This window comes from Balaenoptera acutorostrata, chromosome 2 (genome assembly GCF_949987535.1).
Source record: "Balaenoptera acutorostrata chromosome 2, mBalAcu1.1, whole genome shotgun sequence".
Taxonomy (NCBI): domain Eukaryota; kingdom Metazoa; phylum Chordata; class Mammalia; order Artiodactyla; family Balaenopteridae; genus Balaenoptera; species Balaenoptera acutorostrata.
The window spans coordinates 167,829,582-167,846,281 of NC_080065.1; the positions used below are offsets into that span (position 1 = coordinate 167,829,582).

Sequence of the window (16,700 nt, forward strand, 5' to 3'; positions counted from 1 at the left end):
GAGGAAAAGCCAAGCCCCTACAACAGCCTAGGAGGCCTCACCTAATCTGGAGCCTTCCCATGTTCCTTTTCTCCACCCTCTTAATCTACTGACCGTACTGGCCATCTAGGCTACCACTTCAGGCCCTTGTACCTGCTGTTCTCTCTGCCAGGAATGCTCTTCCCATGGACATCTCCATGGCAAAGTCCTTCATCTCTTTCAAGTCTTTGCTCAAATGTCACCTCTCCACTGAGGCCTACCTACCATCTTTAACATTACATACAACCCACCCCGCCTCCAGCATTTCCAATACCTTTTCCTGTACAACTTTTATTTTTCATAGCCCATTGCTTTTTAACATACTGTTCATTTACTTCGTTGTAACGTCTACTGCTTACTGTCTGTTTCCTTCCACTAGAATTTAAGTTCCCCAGAGGTAGCGTATCTTTGTCTGTCTTGTTCATTAACAATGCCTGGCACACAATGGGTACTCCACAAATGTTTATTGAATGAACGAAAGAATGACTCCATCAGCAAGAGGGACAAAAATTTTAGAATGCAGTGATTTGTCCAATAAATATTTTTAAGGGCACAGTGAGGAGAGGTAGATGATGAGACAGAACTGTAAAATAATAACCTGAAGTTGCCATCTTAGAAAGCATTTTGTTAGTCTTTCCTTATCTTCTGTTTATTACAGAAAACCATTTTCAGCACAGAAAATACTTTTGAGATTCAGATGTAATTTGAAATTTAAAAATTTAATTTTCTAGTGCTAAGAATTCCACTTTTACAAAATTGGCTGTAATGGAATTTTTACTGCCACAGCCATTGAAAATTACCCTATGAAAATACTCTCTACTTAAATGTACCTTCACTGAGTTGCTTGAAACATTAAGATATACTCTCCCCCTTTCTATTACCTCTGCTTTAGGTTTCCTATCTTCCTCTTCTTGACTGACAGTGCCACCATCTTCTTCAACATCACTTTTTTGCTTCTCTTCTAAGACAGAAGACAAAGTAAAACAACTGAGCAAAATCTTATACTTGTTTTTGGTAACTAGAAAATCAGCATTAGAACACACCTCTAGAGTCTGAAACAATCTTGACAGTAACTTGCTTATAAGGGTTTGAAACGTCGTCTTAGGATGTTGGTTTAAAGCAGATATTTTGGGGTCTACTTCTTACCAAGTTTCTCTTCACCTTCCTCCTCCTCCTCTCCCTTTTCCTTTTCCTCTTCCTTTTCTTCTTCATCCTCCTTCATATCTGGTTGAGGAGCATCAGTCTTCTTGTACTCCACAGGACTGGCCTGTTTCTGAAATATTCCCCCAAAGCATGACAGTTTTGTTCACATTTTATGTATTACGTTACCATATAATTACCGAAGGCCCATGAGCAAAGTTCTGTACAAAGGCTATATATGCTGGGGTAGATACAAAGAAATGAGTAAGGTGGAATTCCTGCTTGAGAGCTTCCTCTTCAGTGTATGGTTCAAGGTAGAAGGAACAGTAGAAGCAAAGGGGTCAGGCAGGAATGTGCAAGTCTAACTAGTCAAAGGTGACTGAGGTACAGATATGCAGAATAGTGGTGGGGGATAAGGCTGGAAAGGAAGATTGGGGATCAGGTTACAAAACATCTTGAACGCAACGTGAAGCATAATCCTCATTTAGTAGCAGTAGAGGGCCTAAACAAAATGATCTTTCTTTTGATTGCATGTAACAAAGGCTAAAGAATAAGGCTGTATCAGCCCTACATGTGTTTTGCGGGGGAAGGGAGGGTAGGGATGCTGAGGGAGAAATGGATAATGAGAAATCAAAGACTGAATTATAAAGTATATGAATAGAAACAGCTATGCCAGAAGGAAAAGCTAGTTCGTGCCCAGATGGCTCGGTTTTATATCTCTAAGTTGTTTTTTTCTTTTCTTTCAGAAAGCCTCTGCCAAATGTGAAGGAGAGTAATACAGTAGGCTAATACTATTAGAAACCGAGAGGCTAACAATCCTACTTCCATCTGGGCACAATAAATGGCCACTGAAAGTAGTGAACAGGGTTTCAGAAGTCAACACCAAATGTGGCCCAGTCACTACTGAGCTGCTACAAAGAAGAACCTCAGGCAACGTATCTTAGATATTTTTAACAATATAAGAGTGAATCAAAATAAAAAAACAAAACAAAAACAAACCAACAACAACTCATACCTTTCCAGAACAGCAGAAGAGAATGACAAGAAATACGGGCAGAGCTACAGTCAAAACGTAGACCACCCAGAGCCATGGGCGCTCCTCGGCTGCCTCAATCATCTGCCCCACTACACCTGGCTGAAAAACAAGACAGGACTCATTTCAAGTTTTGGCTTTTGACACTAAATATAGGCTGTACTGTCCCACTGTTCAATTACCGCATGGCACTCACTACTCAGGCACCTTTTTCAGAGGATTCAAGCCTAGATGTTCACACAATGTAAAAAGGAAGTAAGAGAAAAACTTCAATTTTCCTGCTCTCTTTATCATCAAGGGGATTTCCCCTTCCTAGGTGTGAAAGCTGGCTTCTTAATCACCTACAAAGGTTTCCTTAACCTCAGGGACCAGTGAATGGAGAATTTCTTGATCTCAATGTCTCTCCAATTTCCATCTTGGCCTTACGACCAATTATTTGAAAATTCCATTTATTGGGTAAACCAAGATTCAGTATTTAAGAGTGCATTAACATATATCCTAAATGGCAAATTTTGTTAAATATCTTTAAAAAAAATTTTTTTAAATTGGAGTATAGTTGATTTACAATGTTGTGTTAGTGTCTGCTGTACAACAAAGTGAGTTAATTATACATATATCCACTCTTTTTAGAGTCTATTCCCATATAGGTCATTACAGAATAGAATTGAATAGAGTTCCCTGTGCAATACAGTAGGTTCTTATTAGATATCTATTTTATACATAGTGGTGTGTATATGTCAATCCCTGTTAAATGTATCTTAACACAGTTTAAAAAAGAAAAAACCCTACACGTACCACAAATACAGACTCTATCTAAAGCCATTATATTAGCCTAATGAAATCATGTCCAAAGCCCCAGTATTTTGTCTTTAGCAGACAAAGGTCACACTTTCTATCCCAACATCCCCAAATAAGGGAAAAGACAAATCTTGGAAGACAGCTTTTCACAACAGAAGCAATTAGTTACCTGTAATAAAAGACATAAATGCACAAGAAACAAGCAAGCACAAACCTCAGCAGCCCCGTCCGCAGCTTTCTTCAGACCCCATCCATCACTGGCCCAATCGTCAACTACTCTTCGATCACCAGAAATAATAAAGTTGTCAAAAAAAATGTCTGAGGTCATAGACCACAGTTCTAAACCAACAGCACTAAAAGGAGTCATCTTGAAAGGCTCCAGATCTTCAAAGAAATCTGGATTTGGTATTTTCCGGGGTTTCCAGATTCCCTAGAGAAAAATATTTTAAAAAATCATTTCAGATAATGATCACCACAAATTTATGGTGAACCTAAGTAAGAATTAAGATGAATTCTGCATTACCTGCGAGTTAAGTGCTGACTTTGTAAAACTTAAGTAACAGGAAGAAAACAATAAATGCTACTGATGTCTCTAAGACATCTGGACTCCATCTACTTTCAATTTCATCCATGACCTTGATCCAAACACCTTGCTCTACCTGGCACATTCCAACAGCCTCCACTCTTATCAACGAACAGCCTCCACTCTTATCAACTAACTGACTGGGAGCATAAATCAGTACAGACTCCTTCAGTGGTGATTTAAAATGTACACAATCTTCAAACAGGTATTTCACCTCAGATAACTACCTAGAGAAACAGTTAACACATATACTCAGACACTTACAAGGAAAATTACTGCAGCAAGGACTCTAAAAGCAAAAATGGCAATTCACCTAAATGGCCATCAACAAAACAGCTAAAGGGCAATTTTTAACTTACCTTATTGACTGCACAAGTACATTTAAAAACAGAAAAGTATATACATAGTGGATACGTAGAGATACAGACCTACACCTTACATTTTGAAGTGTGACAAAGTAGAAATTGATGATTTTAAATAATTTGACTAGAACAGAAACAGAAGTGAGACCAGGGTCTGAGTTGTTACATGTCCATAGTAAACTTGAAGCTTTAAAATATCACCACCTGTATTACCATCTCATTTGAGCCTCACAGTCTTTTTATAGTTGAAGATACTGAGGTCAAGCAATGAGCTGACTTGTGTTCCCTGACTTGTGGTCAGGGAACCAACTCCCATCATAATCCTCTATCCACCCTACCACAGAGATTGCCAAGTTGGATCCACATGGCAGCAGGGTGCCCAAACCACAAGTTTTCCATTTTTTGTTTGCTTTTAAACACAAGTTACAAAGCAATTATGAAAGTTCTTTCTAGTTTCTAGGTTTACCTTTTCAACACTTAACATATAAGTTCTCTCTCAATTTTGAAGTTTACTTTGTTTTCAATTCAATAGGTTGAATACAGAGGATCAACCTGGCAGCCTCACTACAGACAAAACTTCTATCTGAACACAAAGAGATCTATGAAACCACAGAGAGGTACAAACCTGGTAGTTAGGATTGTCAATCATGGGCGGCTTCCATTTGCCCTTATAATTAGGGTTGTCAATCATAGGTCGCTGCCAGACACCACACCCAGGAGCCGACTCACACTTAGGGTTGGCAATCTGAGGAGCCTCCCATTCTCCATCCATATCTTCATCCCTGTGGAGATACAAACAAACTACAAATGGGTTCTGTGATGCAGGACTGTGAAAAGCTGCCCCAGGGCTTCCCTGAAATCCTGCAGAAATACTTTCACAATGTCGTACTACGGAGCATCATCTTATTTCCACATTTCCAATAGTAAGGGTTTTTCATGACAGATGCGTTTAAAAAAAGAGATGAAAATGTAATCAATTTAGTTTGTTGAGCTCTACACTTAAGTTTGAGCAGTTAGCTGTATTTAAGTATTAACTTTTACTTCAATAAAAAAGCAGGCAATTTCAAAAGTTAACTAAAGTTCATACCAATCCTCTGGCTTCTCTGCATCTGGATCAGGTACATATTCAGGCTCATCATCTAACCAGCCTTCAGGCTTTGTGGCTTCTTCATCTGGAATCTTAGCAGGGGCATCTTCATCCCTTAAACACAAAAGAAAAAGCCAATTACTGACAACATTGGCCAGAGAATCACAATGTGGTCCCACTTTGTGAATCTTAAACAGGGCAATCTAAAAATATGCAGGCCTTACTTAATCAAAATACTTAAAATAGTTCCTCCTAGAAATATCTAAAATCATATACAAGGGCCTAGTATGCAGAATATATAAAGAACTCTTACAACCTAATAATAAAAAGACAACTCAATTTAAAAACCAGCAAAGGATTTGAATAGACATTTCTTCAGACATAGAAATGCCCAATAAGCACATGAAAATATGTTCAACATCATTAGCCATCAGGGAAATGCAAATCAAAACCACAATAAGATACCACTTCATACCCAGTAGGATGGCTATAATAAAAAAACTAAGTATTGGCAAGGATGTGGAGAAAATGAAACCCTCATACACTGATTGTGAGAAAGCAAAATGGTACAGCCACTTTGGAAAACAGTTTGGCAGTCCCTCAAAAAGTTAAACATCATTACCATATGACCCAGCAATTCCACTCCTAGGAATATACCCAAGAGAAATGAAAATGTATATTCACCCAAAAACCTATACATGAATGTTCATAGCAGCATTATTCATAACCATAGCCAAAAAAGGGAAACACCCTAAATATCAATCAAATAAGGAATGGATAAATAAAATGTGGTATTATCCACACAATGGAACAGTCTTCAGTCATAAAAAGGAATGAAGTACTGATCCATGCTTCAACATGGATGAGTCTTAAAAACATTATGCTGAGCAAAAGAAGCTAGACACAAAAGACCACATATTATATTATTCTATATCCAGAATGGGCAAATCCAGAGACAGAAGGCAGATTAGTGGTTGCCAGGGGCTGGTGGAAGGGAGAAATAGGGAGTAACTGCTTCATGGGTATGGGCTTCTTTTTGGGTGATAAAAATGTTCTGGAATTAGACAGTGGTGATGGTTGCAGAACACTGCGAACATACTGTAAAACCACTGAACTGTACACTTTAAAGGGTGGATTTTAGCATGTGAATTATGACTCAAACAGTTACTCTTAAAAGTTCATCAAGAAGTACCTAATTTCAAACCTTTATGCAGTTACTGCTAGAGCCACTTTAGCTGGTAAGCAGAGACATCTTCTATTCTTGGTCAGGATTATGCTTGTTTTTGAACTTTGCTAGTTTAAAATTGTGTGAGAACTTAAACTTGTGTATCATTCAGCTGATCTTTCAAGCTGAACATTCACTTCTCCACCCCCAAAATAAAACAGCTAGTTAAGGAATACAATACTGAACAAGGCTGAGTCCAAATCTAATGTTCACCAAATATACAAATAAACTCACCCATTACACCAGTGCAGCATAAAAGTATCAACTAGAATTTAACTGTGAAACCTAAGAGGATACTTACAAGTGGAAGATCAGTTTTATCACTTCTCTTTGTTCACTTCCTGACATTTCCAAAAGTCACCATACCAGAGTTCAAAGATGGTCACATACAAGAGTACAACCCACCTGTTTTCTTTTCTTACCACTCTCCAATTTGCACCCTATGTAAAAGGCTACTCAATTTCCCTCACACGTGTTAAGCTCACTCCTATTCCTCTACTTTTGCACATGATATTCTCCTTCAACCAGGGAATACCATTTCCCATCTTCACCAGTTAGTTAACTCTTGCCCACTTTCAGTTCTCAATTTGATTTGCCCAACTCCAAGAAACTACTGAAGTTAGGTATACCTGGTGCTCTGGTCACAAGTAACACATATTAGACCATTCACCCCATGCATGCCAACTTCAAGTGCCTGTCTCACAACTAGACTGGGAGTTGTGTAGGCAGCTGGTGTGCTTGTGGTTTTGTATTCCAGTGCCCAACACAGAGCAGAGATCTCATGAGTATTGTTTAAATAGGAAAAGGGTTATTTTTCAAATTAAAATTTAAAATTTTAGGACTCCAGCTTTAAATGTGAATTCACAGAAGCATTGGAAAGGCCAGGCCAAAAGACCCGAGGTTCTGCCACAAACCAACCGTGTCACCACAGGCAAACTCTTATCATCAGTTTCAGCATTTGGTGGCTTGTAAAATGGTATGAGGCAGCCCAGATGATCACGATGGCCCTAGTGATCACTAGGTGGTCACTACTATTTACAGCTATAGTAGTCTACATTTTTCCTAACATTTAGACTGCATCACAGATTATCCAAATTATCAGATTTCAACCACCATTCAATTGTTCAAGCCAAATGGAATGTATGAAATGCTCCACTGCATTCAAAGACAGGTCCCAAAGACTCACCAGTCATCTGGTTTGACAGCATCAGGATCTGGTATTTTTGGTCTTTCATCCCAATCTTCAGGCTTCTGGTCTTCTGGGTCCTCAATTTCACGTGAAGGATTTACAGGAGGAGTCATGTCATTTAACAGATTCCCACTGTTTACAACAGACTGGTCCACTAATATTTCAAAACTATTATCTGGATTCAAGACTGAAAAAATTAAATGCAATTTAAAAAAGTTAATTAGCCACTCATTCCCAAGCTCTCTTTACCACAACACAAACAATCATATTTCTAACAGATAGCAGAGCATGGAGTAAAGACCTTGGGCATTAGAACATGGTCATAGAGCCTTAACCAAGTTAGCAAGCTTTTTCCTTATCTGTAAGTCGTAAATGTTAGTTCTTCAGGTTTTTAGGAATTAAAACAAATGACAGGTAAAATTTTTACACACCAAAAGATTCCATGTATGAACATGAAAAACATCAAAAAAACCCAAAAGTACATAAACTAATGCAATATTGGTTTGACACAAATGGTTACACACCAGTCAACAGGCAAATAAGTTTATTTATTATAACTGTCCCCCAACAGAAAAGGCCCATTTCCTCATTTTTTGAGTTGGTATTACCACTATGTTGCCAAAATTTCAAATTACACAAAATTTCAATTACATGTGGTTTATTAAACCACGTGTCTACTCAGGTTGTACTTCTGGAATCCAGTGAAAAATGCAAACATAATTTTAAATCCATAAAGGTATCTTAAGTGTGAATTATGCTAAAGCCTGGATCCTACATCTAAATGCCTAATAGGCAACTGACTAGGTCACAGCACATCCAGAATACTATCGAAGATGACAGAGTACTATGCTGCTATCCTCAATGACAATGAAGGTTATCAATGGTATGTACTCTCACAGAAAGATTCTCATGCTTTTGTGAAGAGAAAAAGTGAAATATAGCACACTTAACTTTTAATAAAAATTACATGTGTGTCTATACATATATACATGTTTATTCACATATAGTCAAATACATATCACAGTGTTGATATTTCAGATAATTTTAAATGTCTTCTTTTTGCTTATTTTTTCCTTTTAAATTCCTATGCTGAATATATATTACTTTTGTTATAAAGAAGAAAGGTTATTGCATTCTTTAGGAACAGAGGCATGTCTATATGTGATCTCAAAGCAGCAGGAAAAACTTCATTAAATAAAAAGACCCATTCCAATGTCCAAATGATGAAACTCAACTGTCTAGGTGTTGGAGCATCCAAACAAGTTCAACTAGAAGATACTTTGAAAAAAACTGTACACATATTTCTACTGTATGTCCTATAACTTAACATCCCATCAACAATAAACAAAGGGAGGAAATGAAGGGTGAGGATCAAGCAAAGAAGCTCTTTATGGGACATACAAGCTTATTCTTAAAATTGTTTCAAACCCTAGCTCTCAATTCAACCTAAGGAAGAGATGTTTTAGTGCTGAGAAATTAAGTTCTTCTCACTACTAAGATACTAAGTCAACAGAGATTCTTACTTGCAGCCTTACAATCTTTAAATTAAATGGATGATAAATGTGTAGTGCCATAAAACCCAAAATTTATTAGTAGTTTTTCTTACTTAATGTATAAAGATGTGTTTTCTTATCAGTAAAATAGGTCTTCAGATCTGCATCTGGCCTCTTAGCATGCTTTTCTTCATATACACCCGTTTTGGGGTTTTTGTGGCGAAAGATGAAGTGCAATTTATAGTCCTCTCCACATTTATCTGGACCAAACATAATCGTGTAAGGGGTCTTGTCGTGGAACTGATCCTTCAGAAACAAAAATGGATTAAGTAACTCAAAGTGTTGAAAAGCAACCTTTCAAAAGTGTGATATGTCCTCTTATAAAATCCCAAATAATGTCCTATTAAAGGAAAAGTTTATTCATTTATGAGGTTTGTATAGATACCAGTGAAAAGGAATAACCAGAAATTACTGGAAAATTTTACATGAGAATGTATGAAAGTGCTTAAAAACACAAAATAATGCATATACCTAGATAGTTACTGCTTCTTTCATAAAACAAAGAAATAAGTTTGCTAAAACTAAAAATTACACAGGACAGAAACCAAGGATAAAACAAAACAGCTTTGAAATTTACATTTCAAATAAAAAGCACAGAAATGTCAAAGTCAGTATTTCCAACCTCCAAAATATTTCAACAGCAGGAGAAACGGCCTTATTTTCACAGGTCTTAGAAAATTTTCTTTCCTTTTCTCTGAGATTCGTAAAAGGTAACTGTGGGTGGCCACATAAAGAAATAGGAAGTACCTACCAGGTTGAGCTCTGGGGTTTTGGAAAGTAGTTTCACATAGGCACCGCCACATTCTATTCCATTTTGGAAATTAACCTCATACCTAATTTCAGAGAGAAAGGCAGAGACCATATGGCATTTGAAAGATCAAATTTCTTAATTTATTTCCCTTTCCCCCACTTTGGTCACATGTTTTATCACAGGTCATATGTGAAGATTCCATCTTCTACTGTTATACTTAACCAATCCCCCAAAATTAAATAAGTAAAAGAAAATTAAATCTTAATGCAGATTCCCAGTAAATACTGTTTGCAAAATCCAGAAGTTCATTTGCTATCAGTAGGAAAAATAGCTGATTTATTTCAAAATAATTTACTGGGCATGAAAAAAATGTTATATTACAGGATGCTTAAATACATCCTAAAATTCCTACTGTAGCATGTAATTATTCTCATAATTTTTTTTTACATAGAGTAATAGTTTTATAATGTCTTCACTCTTCCTAGAAAGGGTCTATCAAGAAAGTGTTTCACTCACTGAACAATGAGAGGCTTGGTATCAAAGATGAAGGGCTTGTTCAGTTTAGCAGAGATAGCATGATGCTTGGCTCGAGACATCAATACAAGTCCTTTATCGCCTGGTAGTTTTGTTTCCTTCATTTCATCTACCTCCCATTTTCCTGCAAGACAACAAAAAAGGTCCCACTCCCTAATTACACCTCTGAAGATCCTGAAATCGTAACAAACAAAACTCCAAGTTGTGCAAATCCATCATACTGACAAATGTTTAACATGTTCCATTTACCTCTGAGAGCTGGTCTATTAATATTAAACACACATAATTGACAAATATTAGGATATGGTTTTTAAAAACCTATACCACATTCATTCTACCAATGCCTAGAAAAGACCTTCCATTTCCAAAATACAGCACCATGGGTAATAAATTTTCTTTCCATTTTATGGTGTAAAAATAAACATTAAACAGGTCTAACCCTATAAAATATAATGGAACACACAAAGAGAGCAAACTTCCAATGAAAAATCTTAAAATGTATACATACTCCTTTTAAACTAGTCTTGGGAGATACTATGGAAATACATCAAACCTCAATCTGCTATTATATCTAAATCAAATGCAACTCTCACCATCGTATTTGGCAATTTCGTCATCAGTGTCATCTTTCTTGGCTTTGGATAAAATCCACCTGTAATTAAGACATACCCGTAAATTAAGATTCAAATTATAGTTGGCCTGTAAAAAGAAACAATGTAAACAATAATAAAAACAGGAACTATCAGCTCTTCTTAGCCTACCTAACCACTCTACTTTCAACTTTTAAATGTGTCATTCAAGTAGTGATAATATATTGTACTCAACTCAAAAACCTGTAAGAAAAAGTACCAAACCCATGAAATAATTTCACCTTTTAAGACTCAAGAGAAAACAATTTTCTCAAAGAACAAAACACAGGGTGAAGGGAAAAGAAATGGAAGCAAGAACCACATGTTCTAAAACACTATTTTCCTAAATGGGACAAACATATAAAATAGTTAGACATTTCACTATATAAAATAATATCCAGGGCTTCCCTGGTGGCGCAGTGGTTGAGAGTCTGCCTGCCAATGCAGGGGACACGGGTTCGAGCCCTGGTCTGGGAAGATCCCACATGCCGCAGAGCAACTAGGCCCGTGAGCCACAATTACTGAGCCTGCGCGTCTGGAGCCTGTGCTCCGCAACAAGAGAGGCCGAGACATTGAGAGGCCCGCGCACCGCGATGAAGAGTTGCCGCCGCTTGCCACAACTAGAGAAAGCCCTCACACAGAAACGAAGACCCAACACAGTCAAAAATAAATAAATAAATAAATAAATAATGTTATTAAAAATAAAAATAATAATAATAATATCCAAAAAGGAATACACTATTCCATCATATTTATATGATGTCTGCCTCTAAGATTTTTTTCCCCTAAGAAACACTTACCCTGACAGAGTTCCTCTGTCAAAGCAATCAGCAAAATACACTTCCCCTGTTGGAACTGGAGCTTTGTAGGTGACCTGTGTTAAATATAAAAATGAATTAAGAATTGAAATATTCAGCAACACTCCTTTCTCAGTAGGATCTATTCTCTTGGTTTGCTTTCAAACTTTCATAGCTGGCCTTTGAATTCAATCCATATAACTTATCTTTGGGACAATATAACAAAGGCTGACAGAGAGATCAATAAAAATTTTAGCAAATTTTGCTTTCCCTGTGATAAGGATCCAAAATTTACCTTCATTCTCTGATTATCTCAAGAGGCAAAATGAATAGATTCAAAGACCACTTCAAACCTTTGGAGATGGAGGAGTGCTGGTATCTGCTTTCGGTTTTGAGTCTTCTACCTCTTCAATGACATCATCAAGGTCATCCTCAATGTCAATCACATCATCGTCATGTCCATCATGAGCCTGAACAAGAGCAGTTCCAAGGACCAGTAACACACACAGCAACCACTTCCCTTCCATGATCTAAATATAAAAAAGGGTACAGTTAAATGTATCACCTCCTTTTAAAAATTTTGTAAGACCACTAACCCCTCTCTTATTTAAAATTAAGGCTTTCAAATCAGAACTTTATTGTATTTCATTTTACAGATAAAGAAAGTGAACCCAGAATGATAAAGCAGTTTTCCTAAAATCAGTTAGTTAAAAGATTCAATTTCAATAAAAATTTCAAAATAAAACTCAAACATAAACAGGTGTCCCCATATAGAATATCATGTTGGCTACACAAATTTAGGGTGTTCAGATACAATTTCAAACTAACTTCCTGCATTTGTAAAGAGCTCTATAATGGACAAAGCCCCTTTTACAGGTTAGTTTAAATGAGTTAAAACATTACAATGAAGTAACAGAGGAGCTAACTAGTCTCACATTAAACACTTAATTTAGATGCTGCTGCTCTTGTCCAAAGACCATCAAGTGTAGATATGGTTTTAAATTAGTGTTTTAAGGCTCAACAAAAAAATATATTAAACCACGGACCAGCTATCTTTACCTCTTATTTTCTAAGCCTGTAAGTGCCTTATGTATTGTATTAGACTGTCATGAATGGTAGTCGGTCCTTTTCCCAAAACCGCAGATCTAAAGATATAAAAACTGAGCCACGTGGATGCACAAAAATATTTGGTAGTAGGTAGTATAGAGTTTCAATTCTCCAAGACGAAAAGAGTTCTCTCTGGAGATGGATGGAGGTGAAAGCTGCACAACAATGAGAATGTACTTAATGCCACTGAACCTAATAATGGTTAAGATGGTAAGTCTTCTTTTTTAAATTTTATTTATTTATTTTTGGCTGTGTTGGGTCTTCGTTTCTGTGCGAGGGCTTTCTCCAGTTGCGGCGAGCGGGGGCCACTCTTCATCACAGTGCGCGGGCCTCTCACTGTCGTGGCCTGTCCCATTGCGGAGCACAGGCTCCAGACGCGCAGGCTCAGTAGTTGTGGCTCACAGGCTTAGTTGCTCCGCGGCATGTGAGATCTTCCAAGATCAGGGCTCGAACCCGTGTCCCCTGCATTGGCAGGTGGATTCTTAACCACTGCACCACCAGGGAAGCCCCGATGGTAAGTCTTATGATAAGCATTTTTACTACAATAAAAAAGATTTTAGGGGCTTCCCTGGTGGCTCAGTGGTTAAGAATCCGCCTGCCAATGCAGGGGACATGGGTTTGAGCCCTGGTCTAGGAAGATCCCACATGCCGCGGAGTAACTAAGCCTGTGCGCCACAACTACTGAGCCTGCACTCTAGAGCCCGTGAGCCACAACTACTGAGCCTGTGTGCCACAACTACTGAAGCCCACGCGCCTAGAGCCCGTGTTCTGCAACAAGAGAAGCCACTGCAATGAGAAGCCCACGCACCACAACGAAGAGTAGCCCCTGCTTGCCGCAACTAGAGAAAGCCCGCGCGCAGCAACGAAGACCCAACACAGCCAAAAATAAATAAATAAAATAAATAAATTTTAAAAAAAATTTTAAAAAGAAAATAGCTTAATTTTTTTTTTTTGGTGTCTTGTAAATCAACTTATTCCAATGCTGAATTTGATGCCTAATTCCTTATAAACTCTATAATCCTTTAAAGTGAGTAACAATATGTAGAACTAGATTTTCACATATCATTTGGTGGTATTTCTTTTATTTACATATCTTGGGTACTGTTTTCACAAAATGAAAGAAGGTAAAGTTCACTGGATTCCTAAATGCTTAGCATTTAGGCAGTGCAGAAAGTAAAAGTGCTAAAAAAAAAAGTGCTAAATAAAATCACTGATAACATTTCCTAGGACTGGTATTAGTTTTTAGGAGAAACTCTCAATGTCAACATTCTGCTCTAGTTTCTAATATATTAGGAATATCAGTAATTTCATTTATTCACTGGAAAGGCCTCTATTCTCTACTATCAAAATAATATACAATGGCACAGCAACATTGCTTTGATTTACAACAACAAGGGATTCTCTAAAACTAAACAGGTTGATTCAACACTTTCATCTAAATCAACTCTATACAACTCCCAAGTCCTCACAGAAACAATGCTATAAATGGTAGCTGGGTTCCCAGGGATAAGCTACAAAACCAAATTAGCCCAAAACATAGCTAAAACAATATATGCATACAATTGTTAAAACTTTTAAAAAGACAAAATGTGGTAAGCCTAGTAGTAATTAAATGAAGCACAAAACCAGTGGATTAATCCGGACTAAGTACTGATGCTGGAACACCGCTGCTCAAGGAAAAGCTAACCAGGGAGATGAGCTAACTACTTACCTTTTAAAAAGGTAAGACTGATTTTTTTTTCTCAATAATTTTTTTTTTTAAAGCAGCTTTATAAACTTTTTTTTTTAATTGGGTTTATTTATTTATTTATTTATTTATTTATGGCTGTGTTGGGTCTTCGCCTCTGTGCGAGGGCCCTTTCCAGCCGCGGCAAGTGGGGGCCACTCCTCATCGCAGTGCGCGGGCCTCCCACCGCTGCGGCCTCTCCCGTTGTGGAGCACAGGCTCCAGACGCACAGGCTCAGCAGCTGTGGCTCACGGGCCCAGCCGCTCCGCGGCATGTGGGATCCTCCCAGACCAGGGCTCGAACCCGTGTCCCCTGCACTAGCAGGCAGACTCCCAACCACCGCGCCACCAGGGAAGCCCCTCAATAATTTTTAATTTGTTGATATATTGCTGTTGTGGGCTTAACTGTGCCCCCCTCCCCCAATTCACATGTTGAAGCCATAACTCCCAATGTAATATTTGGAGATAGGACCTTTAGGGAAGTAATAAAGGTTAGAAGAGGTCATAAGGCTGGGGCCCTAATCTGATAGGCCTGGAATCTATATAAGATGAAGAGAACCAGGAGTCCGTGTGCACAGAGGTAATAAGTCCATGTGAGAGGACACAACAAGATGGTGGCCCTCTGCAAGCCGAGGAGAAAGTCCACACCAGAAACCAACTCTGCCAATGCCCTGATCATGGACTTCCAGACTCCAGACTCTGAGAAAATAAATTTCTGTTGTTTAAGCCACCCAGCCTGTGGTACTGTTACGGCAGTCCAAGCAGACTAATACAACTGTCCTTAGGTTAAGCATAATTTTATATAAGGCAGTGCTTCTCAAACTTGAGCATGCATCAGGGGGCTTTTTAAAACAAATCACGGGCTTCCCTGGTGGCGTAGTGGTTAAGAATCTGCCTGCTGGGGGTGGGGTAGTGGGGGGGGGGTGGTGGGATGAATTGGGAGATTGGGATTGACATATATACACTAATATGTATAAAATGGATAACTAATAAGAACCTGCTGTATAAAAAAATAAATAAAATTCAAAAAAAAAAATCCGCCTGCCAATGCAGGGGACACGGGTTTGAGCCTTGGTCCAGGAAGATCCCACATGCCGCGGAGCAACTAAGCCCGTGCGCCACAACTACTGAGCCTGTGCCCTAGAGCCCGCGAGTCACAACTACTGAGCCAGTATACCACAACTACTGAAGCTTGCGCGCCTAGAGCCCTTGCTCCGCAACAAGAGAAGCCACCGCAATGAGAAGCCTGTGCACCGCAACGAAGAGTAGCCCCTGCTCGCTACAATTAGAGAAAGCCTGCACGCAGCGACAAAGACCCAACACCACCAAAAATAAATGCAATAAATAAATTTATTTTTAAAATTAAAAATAAATTTTAAAAATTGCTGATTCAGTAGATGTGGGCTGGGACTTCACATTTCTAACAAGTTCCAGGGGATGCAAAGGCTGCTAAGCTCAGGAATCACACTTTGAGAACCAATGATTAAGGTTTATGAATAATCAATTTGTGCTTTGTTTTCCAGTTAATAAAAGCACTTTCACATAGGCACACTGTTTCGTATAAACCTCCCTTGAGGTATTACTCTCATTTTACTTTACATATTAATAACTAAGACTTAGTAAAATGAAAATAACCCAATCATTTACTCATTATCACAACCAAAAAGAGTCAAAGAATTCATATCCCATATTTCTATTACGCTAGACAAAATGTAGTTGAATACTGAAGAGGTGTGACAGAGACAGGACAGGAAGACTAGTCAGTAAGGGTACTAAAGGGAGTGGTCTGGAATAGGGGATTCAGGTAGGGTTTAGTGAGGGAAAGTGCAACTGCAGAACAGCTAGCCCTGGTTGGTGGACCAAAGATCCTGGGAAAGGAGGCATCTGTGTGGGGGAGGCAGAATGACCCAATGAAAGGAAAACAGTTTTCAGGTAGCAGAAGGCTACCATCCCTGTCAGGAACAACAAAGGGATAGGGAGTCTCCAGCAAACTTCAGGAAATGCACTTCTCTCCACCACCATTTCCCCTACACCCTGAGTTGCAGGACCCAGTTTTTCAGAAGTCTAAGGCACATATCTGTTAACTTTCGCATTATCCAGAGGATTGTTAAAGCTGTGGAGGAACCATTACTGCCAAACCATGGTAAACCGATTCTCATAGCTGTGCAC

General features: G+C 38.4%; 1 protein-coding gene across 1 annotated transcript in view; it reads right to left on the reverse strand.

Moving 5' to 3' along the window:
• Window positions 1-16,700, reverse strand: part of CANX (calnexin) — a 33,326-nt gene that overhangs the window by 3,225 nt on the left and 13,401 nt on the right. The window contains exons 2-14 of the mRNA XM_007169862.2: window positions 12,053-12,229; window positions 11,703-11,776; window positions 10,867-10,925; window positions 10,256-10,397; window positions 9,740-9,821; window positions 9,042-9,234; window positions 7,433-7,622; window positions 5,022-5,135; window positions 4,560-4,716; window positions 3,204-3,419; window positions 2,174-2,293; window positions 1,165-1,291; window positions 900-979 (exon numbers count right to left, since the gene is read on the reverse strand). Of these exons, the coding sequence (XP_007169924.1) occupies window positions 900-979; window positions 1,165-1,291; window positions 2,174-2,293; window positions 3,204-3,419; window positions 4,560-4,716; window positions 5,022-5,135; window positions 7,433-7,622; window positions 9,042-9,234; window positions 9,740-9,821; window positions 10,256-10,397; window positions 10,867-10,925; window positions 11,703-11,776; window positions 12,053-12,226 (1,728 nt within the window). The 5' untranslated portion in view covers window positions 12,227-12,229. The remainder of the gene's footprint in view (window positions 1-899; window positions 980-1,164; window positions 1,292-2,173; window positions 2,294-3,203; window positions 3,420-4,559; window positions 4,717-5,021; window positions 5,136-7,432; window positions 7,623-9,041; window positions 9,235-9,739; window positions 9,822-10,255; window positions 10,398-10,866; window positions 10,926-11,702; window positions 11,777-12,052; window positions 12,230-16,700) is intronic.